Raw genomic sequence first — 19,868 nt, forward strand, 5'->3', positions numbered from 1 at the left:
TGGCTAATTTCTTACTGTAAAGCTCCAGGTGGAGATAAGAGGCCTTTTGCTCTTTTAAAAGTGATCCTTCCTGCTGATAGAAACCTGTATCTTCAATCTCTCTGGGAATGCCAGGGCAAGTGCGTCACTGAGCTGCCTCTAGCAATCCCTGCGTGTTAGAGAGAGGCTATGCCAAAATGCTCTGTACCGCACATTCCTCCTCTGCTGCTGCCCTGGCTTTTACCCTTCACATGTTGTATCCTCCTGCCACACGTGTTCAATGCCCCGAGCTGGGCAGAGGAAAGTTACTGTGCAGAGAGGAAAAATGCTTCAGCCCCTCTGGCTGCACTGACCTTGTCCGTGATCACACAGGAGCACAACTGATGCTTTCCACCTTACCTTCCCACCCCCAAAACCACCCCCTGCCTTTTTTGTTTTTTAGGAATAAAAGAGACTATTAGGTGATGATAGCATTAAGTTCATGATTTCTGCAGTACATGCCAGAGAAGAAACAAGGGCCTTGAATTGCTGAGCAGGCAGAACTGGGAGAGGGGACAGCATGGGAGGCACCCTAAAAGTTTATGAAACAGGATTTTAAAGAGGGAATTTTCTGGCTCGGACCCATGCAGGCACTTCTGAAATACCTTAGCAGACTGGCTGTGCAGCCTTTTTTTGCTCACAGTAAAAGGCCTGTAGGTATTTCTGCTTTCCAGCTTTTGAGGGGGGAGTATGGAGTTATGTGATGAGTTCTGACTCTGAAATAGTTCTAAAACTCCTCCTCTGGAGGACAACCTAGACCAGAGCTCTGCAGCCCTCCTTTCTGCACCGGGACCCCTCCAAACTGGCCCTGGGACCTGGGGAGGAGAACATGGATCTGCAGCCCCCTCTGGATCTCTTGCTCTTTTTCCTTCTGGTGTGGAGTAACTTTGCTGCTGCCTGAGCTGCTGCTACCTCCTGCCCTTCTGCTCCCACGTGGGAAAAGCTTGCATGGCACCTGCTTGTCTCCAGGCCACTTGAGTGGGTATGGCTTGCTGCCCTCCCACGCCCCTCTGCAGGGCTCCCTTCTTGCATGTGTCCTGGTCCCTCTTCTGTGCCGACCCCATGGCTTGCAGTCCATCCAAGCCAGACCCAGTGAAAGCACTTGGACTGAAGGATTGAGTAATATGTACGTGCTCAGAGAGGTGGAAGTCCCCATGAGGCTGAGTAAGACATGATTAGGGGTGGGATGTGCTATAGGTATGTTCCTCCCGCGTCCCCTGGCCATCTGTGCAGGGGAGGTGCAGGGCTGCTTCTCCTCCTCTGTGTGGATGCCCTTTATCTGAAGTCTGCATCACCTGGGCACTGGCTCTGTATCCCCCTGCTCCTTTTGTCCATCCATTCTTATGATTTCATTGTAAATAGGATTTTGTATTTTCTCTGAACATTGCTAATAAATTGTTGCAAAACTGTTATTGCTGCTGTGAGGTCTCCTTACTGGAGTACAGCTGAAGGAAGGTCTGCTTGCGCAGAAGCAGATGCTGGTGCTTCATCCCTTTAAAACAGAAAACATAAATGATGCTATGGCACGATGTGGCATGGCTCAAAGTGTTAATGGAGAGCAGGCTGTCCCTTCTCTAGTGATGACTAAGGAACACATACTACACAAAGTAATAAAATGCACGTGGCTCCAGCATGGGCATCATGCACGAGAAGGATTTGAGAACTGAGGGCCAAAGGGCTCCTTGGGTGTGTGAGGATCCTGTTCTCTCTCAGACTTGGTTTAAGTGGCCACAGGATTAAAAAACAAGTAAGTGGGGGTAAGCAAGTGTTGTAAGCAAGGCGCCTGCTCAGAGGGCATTTTCTGTAGCTCTGGAGAGCAACCTGATGTACTAAGCTTTCTGCAGAGTCAATGGGAAAAAAGAAGTGCCTCCAGACAGCAATTCACCTGACTTAAATTAATGCCTACACTGGGAGGTGAAAATTCATATCTCTCTCTATCAGCTCTGAAGGGCTGATTAGTACAGGCTGTCAGCGCTCTCAAGGGAGAGGAACCCCAGCCGCAGCATCTTGTTGCAACAGATCTCTGCTCCTTGGAAGGAGCTGTGCCCGAAAGGCAGGCGTGAGATTTGTTTCCTGAGAAGCATGGCTAAACAGTGCGGCACAGCCAGTACGGTCCGTCTTCCCCACAGTCGCATTTTCTGCGGCAAGAAAATATTTTGCCTTGTGTTGTGCTGGATAATGCTCTGCTGTGGGACAGCGTTTGCAGAAAAATAACTGAAGTGGAGCACTTCCATGCAAACGATGAGGTGGCTGTGAGCATTTATATGAGGCATCATTAGCTGTTCCTGTAATTACCACAAATGGGATAAAAGGCAAATTCAGTCGAATTTCAACACTTGGCTCTTGAGGAACAGGGCAAAAATTCCTTTGGCTTAATTGAAGTGGGAGCACTCAGAGGTAGGATTCGGGGATGTGGGAGGAGAGAGGGATTCATCGGGGTGTGAAGGATGCTGGAAAGAGGAAGGAATCATGCTGTTTCCCATGCCTATAGCAAACAGGACAGGAGTTTGGGGGCCCTAAATAGAGCCAGGGAGAGTCAGAGGAGACCTCAAAAAACCTGAATTCCACTGCCTGGAAAAGTGGGAATTTTTAATTTATTTTTGCATTTCTTTCTGCCTTCCTTCCCTTCTGTGCTTGAGGTATTTTGAGGACGGATAGAGTCTTGATGCCAACTCTGCACAGGCCTTGCCACGGTGCGGGAGATCCCTGCTAATCTGTGCTTGCTTCTTCCATAGCAAGAACAAAATCCAAGAAGGGCCCTGATTCAGGCAGGAGTTGTTCACCTGCATTTCTGGGCTCCTGGCGCCCTCTGCTCTTCACACGGTGATAAAAAATCAGCATAAAATGAAATCCAGGTTCCCTGTGTCAACTTGACCCTAAAACCTTCCCCATGCCAACTCTTTCCCTCCTTTAACTGCGAGCTTTCATTTTTTTCTGCTGTAAAACCTCCTGCTAGTTGCCTGCCTATGGGGGCCTGGGCAATTCCGGGGCAACCGCATATTTAAATGTGATTTAAATAACGTTTATATGTTATTTATATATATGTGTGTGTGTTTAAATAACATTTTTATAAAAGTTTGCAAAAGCTTTTATAAGTGGGGAAAGCACTGGCCAAGGTTGGGTTGCCCAGATTCAGGTGGGTTTTGACACCTGCACCGAGTGAAAGCCAGATAAAATTTCTGGCTTTAGTTGACACCAGTTTTTGGACGTGGGTCGTTCCTCGGGGGAGGCGGCTCCTCCAGGGCCCTGCTGGGGGGTGGGGGGACCCCAAGATCCCCCCGAGGCCTGCGCCCCCATGCTAGGCCGCAGTGTCGCCATGGCAACGCTGGGGCAAAGGGCAAAGGTGGCAGGGCCAAAGGTGACACCTGGGTGGTTGGAACCGTCCCTCTTCAGCCCGCCCTGGTGTGACAGGGCCCAGAGAGTGTGTTTTTACACAAAATCTCTTAAGAATTCTTCTTTTCACTCAAATGGATCCGGAAAGGCTGTGGTAGGGGGGCTGGGGCTGTGCCGGTCTGTTGGCAGCGGGAGGGTGGCGTTGTCCCTTGTCCCCGTCCCTGTCCCCGTCAGTCCACCAAGGCCGCAGGCCCCCTCCTCGCCCTAATGCAGGTAGGCGCATGCGCGATGCCCCCCCCCCCCGGAACCTTTCTTCCCCGGAACGCTTCTGCTCCAGCCCGGCCCCCGCCCGGCGCGCGCGGGGCAGAGGCGAAAATGGCGGCGCCCACAAGTGAAGGGTCTCCCGCCTTGGAGCCTGGCGCTGCTCCCTACGGCAATTTCCCCAATTATTCCCGCTTCCACCCGCCCGAGGGGCGAGTCAGCCTCCTGCCTGGCGGGCTCTTGCGGAGTCTGTTCCCCGCGGCGGCCCGCCCGCTGGTGGGGCTCGATGTGGGGTGCAACTCGGGGGTAAGGGGGCGCCTCGGCGGGCAGCAGGAGGAGCAGGCCGCAGAGCAGCAGGCTTGGGGGTTTCTGGGGCGAGGGGAAACGCCGGGGTGGTGGTCTGGGCTGTGGGGAAGACTGGAAAGACTTGGGGGGAGGCACTGGTCTGGAGTATTGGGGGGCTGTAAGGCGGATTGAGGGGAGGTACTGGTCCGGGGTTTTGGGAGGCTGTGAGAAAGACTGGGGGGAGGCACCGGTCTGTAGTATTGGGGGGTAGTGGGGCGGACTGGGGAGGCACTTGTCTGGGGTATTGGGGGACAATTCAGCATACGGAAAAGACTGGGGATGAGGCACTGGTCTAGGGTGGTGGGGCAGACTGAGAAGACTATGGGCGGGACGAGGGGCCTGGGAGGGGGGCAGTGGAGCAAACTGGGAAGACTGGGAAAGGCAATGACTCGAGGTAGGGAGGCAAACGGAGGAGACTGGGGGAGACAGGAGCTTGGAGCGTTGGGAGGCAGATTAGAAAGGTGGGGAGGGACTGGTGTGGAGTGTTGGGGGCATTGGGGCAGAGTGGGGAGGCTGGGGCAGGCAGCGTCCTGGGGTGTTGGAGGGGAGACAGGGAAGGTTGGGGGAGGTACTCCCATGGGGTGCTGGGGAAGAATGGGTCAGACCGAGAAGACTGGGTGGGGGCAGTGGCCTGGAGTCTTGGGGAGCAGTGGGGAAGGCTGGGGGGAGCACTGACCTGGGGGACTGAGGAAGAATGAAACAGGCTGGAACGGCTAGGGCGGGGGTAGCGGCCTGGGACAGGGATGAGCCTTTGTAAAAGGCACAGTGGGAAAGCAGGACTTGGTGCAGCATGAGATTGGTGGGGGTCAGGAGATCATTGGTGTGTGGGAAGCCCCCTCCACAGGTCTCCTGTGGAGGGTGAAGGTTGGGGTGAAGGCAGGGGTGGGGCGGAGCTGGTTGTGTTGCTGAGAGTTGGGTTAGGAGGCTGAGTTGGTGGGTCTGTCCTCTTTCCCACGGAGGCCTAAGCCTGCAGTGCCCTGGCTTGCCGCCTGTCCCGCGTACAGGAGAGCCGCTATAGGACTGCCCTAAGAGCAGGGGAACTGGACAAGCCTGAAGCTAGAAACCATAATCTGTTGTGTGTCATGTAGTATCACATCATTTATCCATGAGACAGAACTTGAAACTAAAATCCTGGTCACGTGCTCTTGAAACTAAAATCCTGGTGACACGATCTTGTGACAGAGCTGCTGAATCTCGTAGAATTTCCCATTTTTAAAGTTCATTCTCTGTCTTTACCTAGTTCTGCTTTTTTCTCATGGCCTTTCCTCAGTGTGCAGCTTTGCTGTGTTGTAATTCAGGAGTATCTGCATCTCTGATACATACTGGTGCAATGTTTAATTTAACTGTGTTTAAAGGGTTTTTTTTTTTCCCCCCAGATGGAAACTTTATCAATGTTTTAACTTAGAAATAATTATTCATTCAGAATGAAATTGCATTCTCACTGGGGACAAGAGTACTGCTGTTTCCATGGCTTCTCTTCCCCCAGCCCCCTGCCAGAAGGTTTGAAAGGCCGCCTAAGGCATTATCTAAAGGACAATTCTAGATCCTATTTCAGGTGAACTTGTGAAGCAGGTCAGGTAAAAATGTTCTCAGTCCAGTTCTTTTGCGATGCAGAGACTTTCACCACCAGAGGACACTGTCTGCCTGCTTGTGTGGGCTACGCGCTCATAGCTGATGTCATTCAGGAACTTCACTGGATTGCCTTTAATGAAAGTTATACGCTTTCCACTTAGTGGCGCACTCTGTGAAAGGAAATTCGAAGGAAAGCTCTCGTGTTAACTGTCTTACGCTACAATCTAATGGTCAGGGAATGTCTTTTACTTTAGCATAAGAAGAAGAAATGTATTACTCTAAATTAGGCATTATAAATAGCTCTAAGTGTCACTAGGGAACTCTGAGGCTCACCTAGGGAAGCCAGTGAAGCCTTCACCCCCATGTTGGATGGGGATATCCAGCAAGATTTCTGTTACTAAAACTCATCTTTCCCATAGGTTTTGGAGCAAAACCCCAAGCATGGCGTGGTACAGGTTCAGTTCCAGTCTCTGGTTGACTTTCCGTAGTCAGGGCTACCATGATGCTTTTTGCTACAGAAAGGAAGATTGTCGGTGAGCTTATTGTTCTGAACTTCTTCAAGAGAAAGCTCTGAGTTGGCGCTTGTACCTTGCTGCTGAGAGTGGGATTCTGTGTGCTTGGTGATGTGTTAACGAAGCAGCGCAGACCCTATGAACCCCTGTTGTTTTCCTTTCTGCAGGAGCTAAGTGTGGCTCTGTACAGACATCTCCTTGGCCTTCAGGAGAGCGAAGGCAGCCTGGACCAGCCTGCAGCTGGAAAGGATCTGAACCTTCTGTGCTGTGACATTGATCCGGTGTTGATTGAGAGGGCTCAGCAGTGCAGCCCCTTTCCTGCCTCCATATCCTTTGCCAACCTGGACATCATGGACTCCAGTGCCAGGGAGCCATTCCTGAGCTCCTACCTGGGCCGTTTTGGTCGCTCCACCTTTGACATTGGTTTTTGCATGTCTGTGACCATGTGGATCCACCTGAATCATGGGGATAGTGGCCTGATGGAGTTCCTGTCCTTCCTCTCCTCTCTGTGCCAGTACCTGCTGATTGAACCTCAGCCGTGGAAGTGCTACAGGGCAGCGGCACGCCGCCTGCGGAAGCTGGGCAGAAATGACTTTGATCACTTCCGATCTCTTGCTATCAATGGGGATATGGCGGAGAGGATAACCCAGATCTTAACGAAGGACTGTGCCATGGAGCTGGTGTGTTGCTTTGGGAGCACCAGCTGGGACAGAAGTCTCTTGCTTTTTAAATCAAATGGCTCAAATCACGAGGGCAGGGAGTCTTCAGAACAGTGACTGACAAATGGCTTCTTGCATTCATGAATTTATAGGCAAGGAGGTGCTTGCTGTTTACAGAGTCAGATCTGGGAATTCCTAAATCCCTGTTGGGACCAGACCTTGACCTCCCTAGGGATTTTGAGGCAAGTAATGTCTACGTGATTTTTTTTTTTTTTCCTCTCCATCTGCAAACTGCAGTGGCAGTTTTAACCTACCCTGTGGGTTTGGAGATTGCAATTCCTAGAAAGTGCTCTTGAAATCAAAGTTGCTACATATGTGCTTTCTATGTGTACCAAGAATATTCCCTGGAAGAAGAGAGAACATGCCTTTTTTTCCTCTGGAGCTTTTCAAGGAAGGGAGATATTTCTGTTGACCTGTGTGATGCACTGTTTGTTCTGCTTCTGGTCATGTTTTCTGTATATAATGCTCTTGGAAAACATATAACCTGGTTTACCAGCTATGAACAAGTGAGTTGGATCGCTGCAGAGGGTGTCTGGTTGACAGGTTGCCCAGAGAGGAGGTGGATGCCCCATCCCTGGACATATTCAAGGTCAGGCTGGACGGAGCTCGGAGCAACCTGATCTGGTTGAAGATGTCCCTGCTTATGGCAGGGGGGTTGGACTGGATGAGCTTTAAAGGTCCCTTCCCACCCAAACCATTCTGTGATTCTGTGATGCTGGTCGGGCTGTGATCAATGCACCTTTGCAGATTAGGCTTGGCTGGAGCGTGCTTTGGAGGTTGACAGTGGTGTGATCTTTCTGTGGAGTGAGGGATTGCTATGGTAGGGCGTGTATTCATTTAAGTGTGTAACAGAGTGAGTGCTTTTTGTAATGATATCCTTGAAATAAAAATAACTTAATTTTATTGTAAATACTGTGTTGGGTTTTTTAATCTTTCTTTTTGTTCACATTGTTTTCAACACCTAAGCAGTCCCAGGTAACTGAGTTTACAGTTTCGTTGTATGTACAGGCTCAAGTGAGATTTGGTAAGCTTGAAGCTGTGTTTGGCTAAGGTTAAAGTATTACAACTTTCACTGCCTTTTCTTTTTCCCAGTAAAATCTAGGAAGAAAGAAAACTTGAGCAAAATGTCTTATTTTAACTTCATTTTTCTTGCTTTAATATCCCTACTAGCTTTAGTTCATACATAGTGGTTTTGTTAGCTTTGATAGTAGGTAGGAGTCACACTTCTACAGTGTTGTCTAAACAGATTAAAAACCTCACTTGAGTAGACTAGGACACACAGCAATAGATAACTGATGACTCTTACAAATTTCTAGGTTTCACTGCATCCTTACTGCAGAGTGAGAGGGAAGCCCAGGTGTGTGCCGTAAGCGTTGTGTCATGAGAGCTCGATAGGACGTTCCCTCCAGGAGGTGCTCTTGGCTAGCAGTTCTCGTGCCCAGGTGAGCCTGTGTGCAGGGGCAGAGAGAAACTTTGATTGCATTTTGCTTTATGTCCTTACTGGGACTTCCTTGTTATTTACTCATGCAGTGATAGTGGAAGGGGGGAGGGAAAAAAAAAAAAAAGCTTTGATTTCCTCTGCAATGAGCTCAGAAGAAAGAGTGAAGTATGTGAATGTTCTGGCTGGCTGGCTGCAGCCTTCTGGATGAAAAGCTGCTGGGATCCATGCATAACTTGTGAAAAAAGTGTGTGTGTACATACATGTGTTTAAAGGGACTGAGTAACGTCGCAGAAAGGCTTCGAGGCTCTTCACATAAATGCAACTTCCACAGTGTTCTGCTATGTAGAAAATAGTTAGGACTCCCACCAGGAGTCCCGAGAGCTCCTCTGCCTTCTCAGCTGCAAACAAATGTGCCTTCCTTGGTGGTGGTGGTTGTTAATTTTCTTAAAGATGACTTTGAAGTCTGGGCTGATTTTACTGTCCCTGTGGGAGTGAAGGGAAAACCAATTTGTCATGTATTTTCCTGAGGGTTCACCCAAGTGCCTGATCTCTCTTGCAGCTTATTAATATATGACACTTACCACTTTGGTAGTTGAGCACCTCGTCTGACGTTCATCGTAATCTATGGGTAAGCTCCACTGACTCGAAGGGTGTTGGCTCACCCAATGCTACCAGGCAGCTCAGCCTCCCCTTTCGTTCTGCTTAGTTGCTGTTTCCTATGTTGCGCGGCTGGTGGCACTGGAGTATCGTGCAACCTACAACCTTGCCCCTTGGGATGTTTCTGTTGGGTTGTGTTAAAATTAGTTGCTGTTTTCTTTGAACTTTGAAATATTTATAAAATAGACCTGGACTTATCTGTTCAGTGCTCAAGTTTAAAGGAGTGAACAGGATTTCTTGCCTTTCATTTTCCTCTGGGGATTTACACGCTTGCCTGTGAAAAATTTTATGAAGAGTTGCTCGGAAGGTAGACAACCCAAAGAGTTACATACAGGAGACGTCCCCTGCACCCATCTAGAATTACTTCCCCTTCAAAGAGACCCTGTTTTATGTTCCTTATGCACTGAGTGATAGATCAGTGTCTGCCCAGGGGATCCTTTTGGGCTGCTGCTTGTTGAAAGATTATGGGTTGTTTTTTTTCTTTTTTCCAGCCTTTGTATGCTGGCCATGTACAGACCTGCAAACCGGCCTGGTGTGTATGTAACAGTATGATGACTTCCCATCTGTTTCTCAAGTCTGTACTATTAAATTGCTAATATGTCCCACTGTCTCAGAAATGGCTGAGCTTGAAAACTAGCTCTGTTTGGCTTTGGCACAGCAGTGTATTTTGTTTCTTGTCCTTTGGATATTGCCACAAATACAGCTCAAAATAATGTCAACACAAATCTCTCTGCAGTTCTTGGGATACTAAGGAGCTCAAAATGGAGTCAATCCTTTAGCAGAGAGGATTAAAAAAAAAATATCTCTTTCCTTTTCTTTTCAGCTTGCTGCTTCTGCTCTCCACGAAGCTGTCAGGAGGTGAGACAGGTGGGAACCCAGCTCCATGACACAGGGATAGAAGAGAGCCTATGGATCTCAACTGCAATGCTTATGTAAGGCTCTGGAGAATTTTTTTTTTATACTCTGTCTGCATTTTGCAATGTGGCTAAAATGTGTTCTCAGGTCTCCTGAAGGCAGGACAGAAGGAAAGTAAAGATGAGGGTTAAAATCAACGCTTCCGCTCCCTATTGCTGAGAGCGCTTTGCAAAGTTGATTGGTAATTGTTCATCGTACAGCTGGTGAAATGGAGATGCCCCTTGCTTGTGTGAGTCCTGGGGGTGGTTACCCTTGTGGAGCTCAGGGTACCTGGGCTAAGGGCAGGCACAGAGGCCTCTGTGCTGAAAGTACTGCTCGCTCATCTCCTCCATGATCCAAGGATGGGGCCAACCTGGTGGTTGCTGCTGTTAAAATGAGGGAGATTCAACTTCCCTGTGTATGTAGAGGGAGGGCTGTGCTCCCACTACTCAGCTGGGAGCATATGGCATCGGGCTGTGCTGATGTGTAGGTCCCATAGCTGCCCTTGCTCACTCATGTGCCACGCTATTTGTGTGTGTGCGCACCTGTGCATTGGAGGGTTAGTTAAGAGATCCTGCTTGCTCTTTCCTACCCTTAAAGCTCCAACCCTATGGTTGCTTACAGGAGCCTGCTAAATTCAACACCTGCACAGAGCATGTATAGCTGAGCATTTCCAAACGGACCCAAAATACTGCAGGGCACTGTGATGGGACTGTCAGACTGCTGCCCTGTTCCATCCGGGCAGCAAGTGAGGAGTTCCCATGCGAGTGCCTCGTAAAGTTCCCATGCTCTGTGGTTTGTGATTGTTGCTGGGCTCCATCAGACCTTGCCTCTGTTTTTCCATCCACGAAATGAGCTTGATAACCACCCACCGCTGTGGAGATTTCTGATGTGGAATATTGGCTGTATGTTTGCACAGCACTTTTGAGAATGAAAAATACTGATGAGCTGAGCTGTATCATCAGCTGTGAGCTATGCCATTGTTCATAATAATCACTGCAGCCACTTCAGATATTAATTAGGTACCATACCTTCAAAGTGCTCTGACTAATTAAGTCTCATGCCACTGCTGTGAAGCAAGTTGCAGCTAATTATCCCCCTTCCTTGGATGGAAAAATCTAGGCAGAAGAGGTGAAGCATCTAGTCGTGCGTAAGCTAGCATCAAAGTTGGGGCTGAGAACTTGGAGGTTCCAGTTTCTGGATAATTCTGCGGTTGCTTCCAGCCTTTGTAGGAAGTGAGATTTAGATGGAGTCAATGAGAGGTCCTTTTTTATTATTTTTTTATTTTTCTTAACTTTAACTCTTGCTTATGCTAAAAGACAGTTCACTGTTTCCTAGATTCTTGTGCTGGATGAGTACAAGGGATGCACTCAGTGGGGAAAAGTTTAGTGCGTAAATATGGTGCAACAGCAGCAATTTTAACAGTTTAACGTTGACAGCTGCCAGAGCAAATGACTGTTGTAAGCACCTATCTCCCTGCTGTCTGCTTCCCTTCTTATGCATATATGTGTTGACAGCCTTGCAGACACTGTTCATCAGCATTTCTAAATGGTGACATGGTTTAAAAATGGTTTAATTCAACTTTCCCCAGAATGTGTGACCAGCCCAAGAGTGGAGGAATCAAGTTTAGGAACTGAGAGTTGGCAGCAACATGTCTGCTCCCATAAGCAGCTTCCTCTAGCTGGAAACCCAGCAACCTGTCACTACAAGCTTGTATGGCAGAAGCTGCAGATTTTCGGATTTCCTTTGCTCAGCTGAGGGCAAGTTCATTCTTGTTCTTCCTGGCACTTTGCTGCCTGTGAATTAAACGAGAAAAGTGAGAGGTGTCAACCCATGGAAATATGGGCATCTGTTTCTGGCAGTGTGGAAACCTGAGAACAGCCACAAACCAAACACACGATGTATTTTCTCTACCAGGTGTGAGCCAGTTCTCTTGCAAAGTTTTGATTTGTTAGGTGAGCTGGTGGTGTGAGGAAACAGAGCCCTTTTGGCAGATTTGGTGGGGGGGGGGTGGCGCTTGGTGGGAAAAGCAACCGCAAATCCAAGGTGTGAGTCTGAGGTTCACTCTGGACATGTGCTGAAGGCTGGTCCTGTTTGGCCTTGTTGCAAATGAGGAGCACTTGGTAGGTCAGGGGCGATCAGAGGGGATCAAAAAGATTAGCTGGTCACTTCCTTGTGCCCTGTTGGTTATGGAAATGGATGCAGCTTAGCCACGTACACTTAAGTTTGATGCCTAGGTGAGAATGGTCTCGTCGAGTCTCCAAGGCTTAGATGCAGTCTCTCTGACCTAATGGAGAAGTTGATAGCTAGATGTGGTGTGTGGGAAGTTTGTCCTGCCATTGGGCTCCTTCTTTAGTCTTCAGGGTTTTGTTGCAGGCACCTCAGTTTTCTCATTAGATTCACTTGTGTTAACATGGGCGGGAGGTTTGGTTTCCCACAGGCCTTTGCACAAAAATCCCTTGGAATATTATGAGCAGAAGCCTTGCCACCAATTCTCTTATCAGCTCAAGCTTGAGTTTCTTGGATTTAATTATGTGGGATTGTCCTTGTTACCTTAGAGCTGGGTCACCCACTAGGTTTGGACTCTGAAGGGGTCTTGAGTTTGAAGAAGAAAGCTTGGGGTCATGATCTGCGGTTGGGATATGCTTATAATGCTCTGACAAGAACTGAAGGTGCTCAAATCTAAAAGATCTTCATTCTAGGTTGGGAAGTATGGGTTCCTTTCTTAGGCTTGTCACCAGCTGGCTGCAGAAACTTGGGCAAGCTGTTCCTTTCCTTGGAGCAGTGATCTTGCATTCTGTTTCACTGGGAAGCATTACCTGACATCTGGTGTGATAAGCTCTTGAGTGAACACGAAATGCTATGCAGACCTGATCTGTCACGGCCAGACAATCCGAGTTCAATCAGCTGTAGATCAGGCTTATAAAATGCTTATTATCAGCTGCCTGGATTTTTATCCTGACTTGCAACAAAAGTGCTCCATCCTTGGATCCTTTACAGGGCAGCTTGACTCTGAGCAGAAGTGATAATGTTGAGTGATAATGTTTTCAGAGTAGTAGAGCTTTCTAAACTCCTTCACTGTAGTGTGGGGACCTTCCTGTGAAGCAGGGAAGGTAGGGAGGGATCTTACTCCTGTTTCCATAGCAGAATGCACTTTAGATAAGTGCCTTTGTAATTGATTAAAACGCCCTTCATCTAAGTCATATAAGGTGGGCCAAAGATTAGACGCAGCACTGCAGATTCTCTGCTCTGTTTCCTGGTGTAGAGTGCTTCATGATTCCGTAATAATTAATTCTGTTTTATTGTTGCACTTGCAATTTATGCGTCTTCCGTGTGAGTGACAAGGATTTAGTTAGAGCTGAGTCTGAGGGTGCTGTCCCTCCTTGGTCTTCTCAGTTCCCCTCCACGCCTGGGGTCAACCCAGAGACTCTGAAGTCTGTGAAACGCACAGAAGCTGCTGAAATGCAGCTTTGTTGCCCCAGCAGTTGAAATCCAGGAGCAGTCATGCTGCAACAGGCCTGCCCTCCTGCGAGAGAACAAGCTGCAGGGTGACACATCAAAAGAGAAGGGCAGCTCTGTGGTGTTCTCTGCAGAGATCAAAAGGAAGTAAGCAGGGCGGCTCCTCTCCTGGCTGGCCCTTGAGACTGCTCATGTCTTTCTCCGTGTCCCTTTAATCTCAGTTACCTCTAGAAGATCACTGTTTCAAGCATGTGAGATGGTGGTGGGAAAAGCTCATCTGTGAAGTGGCTAGTGTGAGGGAAGAGATCCTTGGTTGCGTGGTGGGGAAGAATTCCCTTACCCTTTGTGAAGGAAGCATACAGGAGAGCGAAGGTTTTGACATACCCTGCTAATACAGCCAGCATCTTCATGTCCCATCAGAGCAGGTGACACGGCATGAGCATAAAAGCGCACGGGGAGCTGGATGCGAGCTGCCCTGTGTGGGGTCTGGTGTCAATCTCTACTAGAGAACATCAATCCCCTTCTGCAGCTGCAGTGCCTTGATAGTACCTCCTGCAGGAGGTCTCCTCTGTAGGGCTGCCATTGCATCACGTCAGGGATTAGACCTTTTTGCTGTAAGTGCGTGGAAGCAAGTGAATTAGCAGGGCAGTATTTGAAAGTTGTGAGGGCTTTTCAGGAATGTGTGTGGTGACTGTTATCCAGGGCTCTTGGATCTCCTGGGACTGATTTGCTAGAGTAACCGCTGCGTTCTCTGTCTGGACATTCCCAGCCTGACCAGCGCCGACTCCTGTTGTCCGGGGTGGCTAAGTAGGGCAGATGCCGAACTATTTATTGTCCTCCAGCCCCTAGAGCAGGACCTGCAGTGCATTCCTTACTGACTCAGGTTGAGTTTTAACTCCACATCTTAACCATTACTTAAACAAGTGTTGCTTAGTCTTTTCCTCAAAATGCCCACAGTTGTTACTCAGGATGAACGCCTGAGAGGAGAACTGCTTTTGGTTTGCCCTGGATCATTTCTGAGCCCACTGCAGATCACCTCTGTGGACAAACTTGTCCTTGGATCAGGGCAGCCACGGTGACCTGTGTGGTGTGGCTTCTTCGATGACATCTTGTACAGTGCTAAGGGCAAGCATTGCCTTCATGGAAAAGCCATAAGAGAGCAGAGGTGTTGAACCTGAGAGCATGGGAATGTGTAAAGAAGTATTCAGCCTTGACTGGAAAAGATACTGTCTGAAACGCTGTGGCTCAGAGAAAGGGAACAGGGACCTCACAGGAGTGGTGAGCCTTGTAGCTGCTTTGGAGAGGAGGGAGGAAGAAAAGGAGAGTAAATATGGATGAGATTTGGGAATCAAATCAGATATTCCTGGGGTACGTCCTGGCCTTTTTATTTATGAGCTCTGTTCTCCTGGGGGTTGTACTGTCAATGCTGAAAGTAGGATTCTCATCTGACCTTGAATAACATCAGTGCAAAACTGATTTGGGGGGGATTCCCAAGGCCAGAGGATGCATTTGCCTGAGCTGTAGGTTGAAGAATAGAGTAATGCAAAGGAAGAAACAGGCCTGTGCTAGGCCTTTCTCCCCCCCAGTGCAAGTTTCCCAGGTGACTAGTTAGTGTCCCAAACACTGATCTTTGCCTTTGGGGGAGGTGGAGAGCAGAGAGCTGCTTTGCTTCTCCGTGTTCTCTCTTGATCTACGTTTCTAGCTCGTGCTGTCACCAGCAAATTTGCTCTGCTCTTTGCCAAGGCTGCAGGTCCTGGCTGGTAGCTGTTCCCTGCTCTGTATGTATGTGTCTGCGTTTTTTCCAAAGACCAGCTTCAGCTGGTTTGTGTGGAGTGCTGACTTCAGGCATTGTGCAGAGCATGACTCAGAAGGGTAGAGATTTAGGGGAGAGGGAGGAAAGTATTTTTAAGGAGTTGTAAGCCATAAACTACAGCAAACAGTATTGGTAGAGGTGGCCTGGTTTCCTTCCAGGTTCAAAAGGAAGAGTATTAAGGATTTACAAAGAGCTGGCAGAACTGCAAGGCAAAAGAATGCTTTATTGAGTGTGTAAATGCTTGTAAAGCACTAGTAAACCTGATAATGTTGTGTATGTGCAGGTGTGTATGTAGAGACAGTGAGGAGAGGAGGCACATACCAAGAAGGTACCTGGAATTTTCCAGAGGGCCTAATGTTGCCTATAGAAGTACACTGATGACGGTCACAGTTGTCATCAGTGGAGCAACTGGTTGATGCAGAACCTGGTTCCTTTCAACTCCCTGCTCTGATTTCAGGGTCTGGGGCAGGTGGGCCCACTGAGTCCATCAGTTGCTATTGCAGCACCTTGTGTAATACGGTCTATGGGTAGTCCTAAAGAGCAGAGAAGCGCAAAGGGGCCATCGGATCTCTTAGAGGGAGGTCATGGAGAGCGGCTCACCCTGGTTCCTCTCTCTGTGATATGTCTATGGATATCATGTAACAGAAATACAAATTTGGTTGTGTGATAAGATGGGAGAATGGCTCATTTTCCCGCCATCACAGGGACTGCTTTGCATGTGCACCTGCTGTGGGGCAGAGGCACCTGCAGTGTGGTTGCATGATGGCAAAACAGGAACTGGGGGACAGTGAAGATGGCTAAGAGCAGGTTGGTCTGGGCCTGAGGGGCTGGGGGAAAGGAAAGGGGCAGCAGATGAGCTGTTCCTGAATATAATGCAGAAGTTGGGCACCTCCACATATGAGGGAACACCCCTACCCCCCCCTCCTGCTTCTCTTACGTTGGCATTTCTTTGACGAGACATCATGGAAGGCACTTGTCAGACAATTTGCTGATGTGGAAGCTTTGAAGCCTGTAAGATTTGCCTTCTACACAAAACCCAGCGAAAGTAGGTTGGAGCCGTCTGCCCTGGTTGCAAGCAGTTCCCTCCCCACGGCGATGGACGCTGTAAGATCAGAGCTCAGCAAATGCACAAAGGGAAGCGCCAGGCGGGGCCGGCAGCCTGCTCCCTGCGCAAACAATGCTGACAAAGCCCTCTGGGGCTGGGTGGCCCAGCCTCGGAATTCTCCTTTCCCAGCAAGGTGGAAAAAGAAGCCTGAGCTGGCTGCATCTCCTGAGGTTCCCCAGCCCAAGGGCCGTCTGCCTGCCCTGATCACTCTCCTAACTTCAGAGCAGTATTTGCATGGACTGGGGGAGACGAATGTGTGCGCCGGGAGGCTGCTTCGACCCCAGCATACCTAGCTAAATCTGTTGTTGCCCTTTTAGGAGTACCAAAGTCACTCCTGGCCCTTCTGTCCTTTCCTGGCACGGTTCATGGAGTGTAATTGGGTGCTGTTACTGACTCTAATACATTCCTGTGAATTCAGGAAAGCTTTCGCCAGTGTCTGAGAACTGAAAGGAGCACTGCTTTGTAGGGCTGCTTCAGACATCTTCACCAGGGGTTGTATCAAGGCAAGGTCATGGCTCAACAGGAGAGCTCCAGATCTGAAGACCCACTGAATTTTGCAGGTTTTTGGATTCAGGTGGAAAGGCTGGAATAGTGTGTTAGAGGAATAAAGGCCAGTTGTGAAATGTAGATCCACATCTGAAACTGGATTTGGATCTCGCTGCAGACTAAACAAATGTGATTCTGCAAGGCTTCTTGGATGATAAACACTAAGAACAGGGGCAGTTGTGTACATATGCATTAGATGTGTCTGGTCTGCTTTGCAAGAAGCAGCTGTTTGTTGTGAAAATGTAGAAAGAATTTGAATTTTTTCTTACGGGGTAGGATTTAAGTGAAGAATAAGGGAATGTTGTCAGCCCTGGTTCCAGCCTCACCCGCAGCAAATGTGAAGCAAAGAAAATAAGGGAGGTAATGTGAATTGGAGCTGAGCTACCAGACTAAGATGAGGATCTGCTTTGGTAAAGTTAGTGATGTGCACAGGATTAGCTTAGCCTATTGGGAATCTAGTGCTAAATACCTCTGGTTAGGCACCACAAATTCTGTATTGGTTAGGGGTTTGTTTTTTTTTTTTTTGGTGAGGGGGAATGTTTTTGTCCCTTCTGCTTAGCAGCTGGAGGCGCAAAGGGTATTCGATGCTGCCAAAGGAAATTCACTCCAGGCTAATTAGGAGTGAATCCTAGTGCCCCTCCTTCATCTCCAACGAACAGCCAGGACCTGCCCCAAGCATTCCCCTTTTCTTGCTGCCAGGCCAAGTCTCTCCTCAGATTTCCAGTTAAGTGGTGGCATCGCTTAGAGCTGAGCTTCACAGCCCATGCAGACAAGCCGTGGGGTTCAGAGATGCTTCCACGCACGTCTGCACACGTAAGTGTGTTTGTGCACACACAAACAGATGCAGGTGTAGCCTTGGATGCTGAATTCACATGGATTGTGCCTGGGCCTGATAGCTGTGCATATTCACACTGGTCTGGGCAGTGTTTGCTTCCTGCAGTCTGTTTTCTCTTAAATTATGCTATCTGAAATGCTCTCTGCTTGATGTTATTGAGAAACAAGAGCACATAGAGAGCATTAAAAGGTGAGCATGGAGGGAGCTGGGTGGGATCTGCAAGTGATCCAAGACTCCATGTCAAAACATCCCCACCCCATTCCTTGCATGGCTGGGATGGTTTGCAAAAAGCTCAGACTTCTCGGTAAATTGCAGAGAAATTGGCACAAAAGTAACTCTCAAAGGGGCCCAGTCCAGCTCCCATAAAATCCACAGGGAGTCTAGTCCCACTATATTGCTGTAGCCAACGTTCACTGACATTTCACTTACTCCACTTAGGTTTAAGATGGCAGAGAAGGGGCAGATGCCAATGCTTGTTATTAGCAGCATAAATCAGGAGCAAGGTGATGGTGTGGCATTGAGAAGAGTCAGGCTGAAGTTAGTCTTAATTTGCCAGCTCTGCTGCTTGTGGACCGCAGCATCCTCAATACTGTTGCAAGCTGGTCCCAACAGCTGTGTTCTCTTAGTGCTGTCAAGTACCTGCTTCAGGTACCAACCTAAGGTTAATCTCGGAATCAGAGCTGCTATGATAGCAGGGTTTTAGGAGGCTCAGGAACAGCATAAGTCTTCCTATGCTGACGCTGCCTCTTCCTTGTGCAGCTGGAGGACCTGAATGCACAAGCGTAGCCAGGCTGCTATGAGTTGTTTTCTTTGCTTGAGTGAAGAATTGGGGGTCTTTCCTGGTCAAGGTGGCAGTAGAATTGGAACGGATCAGCCTGCTTTAGGAAGGGGAGATTGAAATGCTGACCCTTCCCAGAACCGAGTGGTGAATAGCAGACGCAGCCAAGAGGCAATTTCCAGTTGTGAGCCAGGCTTTTTACCAGCGCAGAGGGCTGGAGCATTGCTGCAGTCAGGGGCTGGTTTACAAATTCAAAGATGTGACCCTGAGTTGCTTCTTACTCTACTTAAGGTCTCATCAAAGACTGAGAAGCTTCCAGCAAGGTGGAAGCTCATGTTTCTGGATTACAGTCAGACATTTTGTATTGAAATTCAATCCTGCCAACCACTGAATCCGCTGCCTTGGTCCAGCTGGGATCCCCCAGGACCTTGCAAAGTCAGGGGCTTTTCTCTGGATCCACTTGTCATTGTTGCCCTAGATAACGTGTGTTGTATAATCTGCAGAGCACACTCCAGATACGTACGTGGGTGAATCCTCCAGGGAGAACTGAATTCAGCGCTCAGGTCAGAACATGTCCTGTAGGTGTTTGTTGCCATGAGTATGAGCTGGCTGTCCGGGAAGCTGCCAGCAGAGCATGTATGGATGGAGTCCTTCTGTTTCATCCAGAGACTCCACACCACCTTGGTGCACTCAGAACTAGGCTGGAGAAAGCACTGACACTGCTTTCAGTGGAGGCTGAACAGCAATCCATTTGTGGGAGCAAAGGGCTTGTCTGATGCTAGCTTGGGTCTGGCTCTTAAGATGGGTAAACATGTTGCATGCTGCTAAGTTTCAGGTTTCCCCCTGGGCAAATCCAAGGCTAAATGAACTTCAGGATTTTTTTAGTGCCTTGTGGTCCACTGCTTTGAAAGAAAAAGACATTTGGAGTTGTTCCCCCTTGTCTAGTTTGTAAGTCTTTTGGGGTCCCAGTTTTTGAGTGTTTTCTGTTGTTGGTAGGCTAGAGCTTTGGTTTGAACTAGGAGAGCAACTGTTCTTCTATGTTGCCCTGACCTCAGGAACTGGGACTTAAAACCCACTGGGAGAGCTGGCACTGGAGGGATAAACTGGTGCAGCATCAGTGACTTCACTGAAGTTACACAGGCTTCTATCCAGTGAAGTGCTAAGGGAATGCTGGATTTACACCTTGTTGATATCAGTGGGACAGGCAGGTGTAAATCTAGAGTGGATCTGCAGCTATGGATCTGAATTGGCGTTATCTTACTCCTTGTCTTGTATTTCTAACCCCTGCAAACTATACAAAAGCCTCCAAATCAGCATTCTTACGTTGGTAGTGATGTCTTTCAGCCCTACTGCGCTTACCCTGCACAAAGGAGCTGACAGATCACTTTGGCTACACAGTAAGGCTTTGGAAGAGTTGGAAGCCAAGTCCCAGATGTTTTATATTCCCTTTTTTAAGTGTGACCTTTTTTCCTCTGTGTGTGTTGGTGGCACAGCTCAAAGGGGCCAACGTTTGTTGGGTGGCAGAGATTGCTGGCCAGAGAAGGTCTTGGTGTTGCACTGGGATATCGCCAGCCTGAGAA

At 48.6% G+C, this 19,868-nt stretch overlaps 2 protein-coding genes across 2 annotated transcripts in view; one reads left to right on the forward strand and one right to left on the reverse strand.

The window, feature by feature from the left end:
* Window positions 1-19,868, reverse strand: part of POU6F1 (POU class 6 homeobox 1) — a 224,966-nt gene that overhangs the window by 151,880 nt on the left and 53,218 nt on the right. The window lies entirely within an intron of this gene.
* Window positions 3,684-7,635, forward strand: BCDIN3D (BCDIN3 domain containing RNA methyltransferase). The gene is made up of 2 exons (XM_075525619.1): window positions 3,684-3,918; window positions 6,209-7,635. Exons 1-2 carry the CDS (start codon window positions 3,727-3,729, stop codon window positions 6,815-6,817), a joined length of 801 nt encoding a protein of 266 aa, XP_075381734.1. The 5' UTR covers window positions 3,684-3,726; the 3' UTR covers window positions 6,818-7,635.

Source organism: Mycteria americana, chromosome 26 (assembly GCF_035582795.1).
Source record: "Mycteria americana isolate JAX WOST 10 ecotype Jacksonville Zoo and Gardens chromosome 26, USCA_MyAme_1.0, whole genome shotgun sequence".
Classification (NCBI taxonomy): Eukaryota; Metazoa; Chordata; class Aves; order Ciconiiformes; family Ciconiidae; genus Mycteria; species Mycteria americana.

Coding starts and splice junctions, on each gene's coding strand:
- BCDIN3D (XM_075525619.1), top strand. CDS start 3,727: ATGGCGGCGCCCACAAGTGAAGGGTCTCCCGCCTTGGAGCCTGGCGCT. Junction 3,919..6,208: donor ATGTGGGGTGCAACTCGGGG/GTAAGGGGGCGC, acceptor TCCTTTCTGCAG/GAGCTAAGTGTGGCTCTGTA.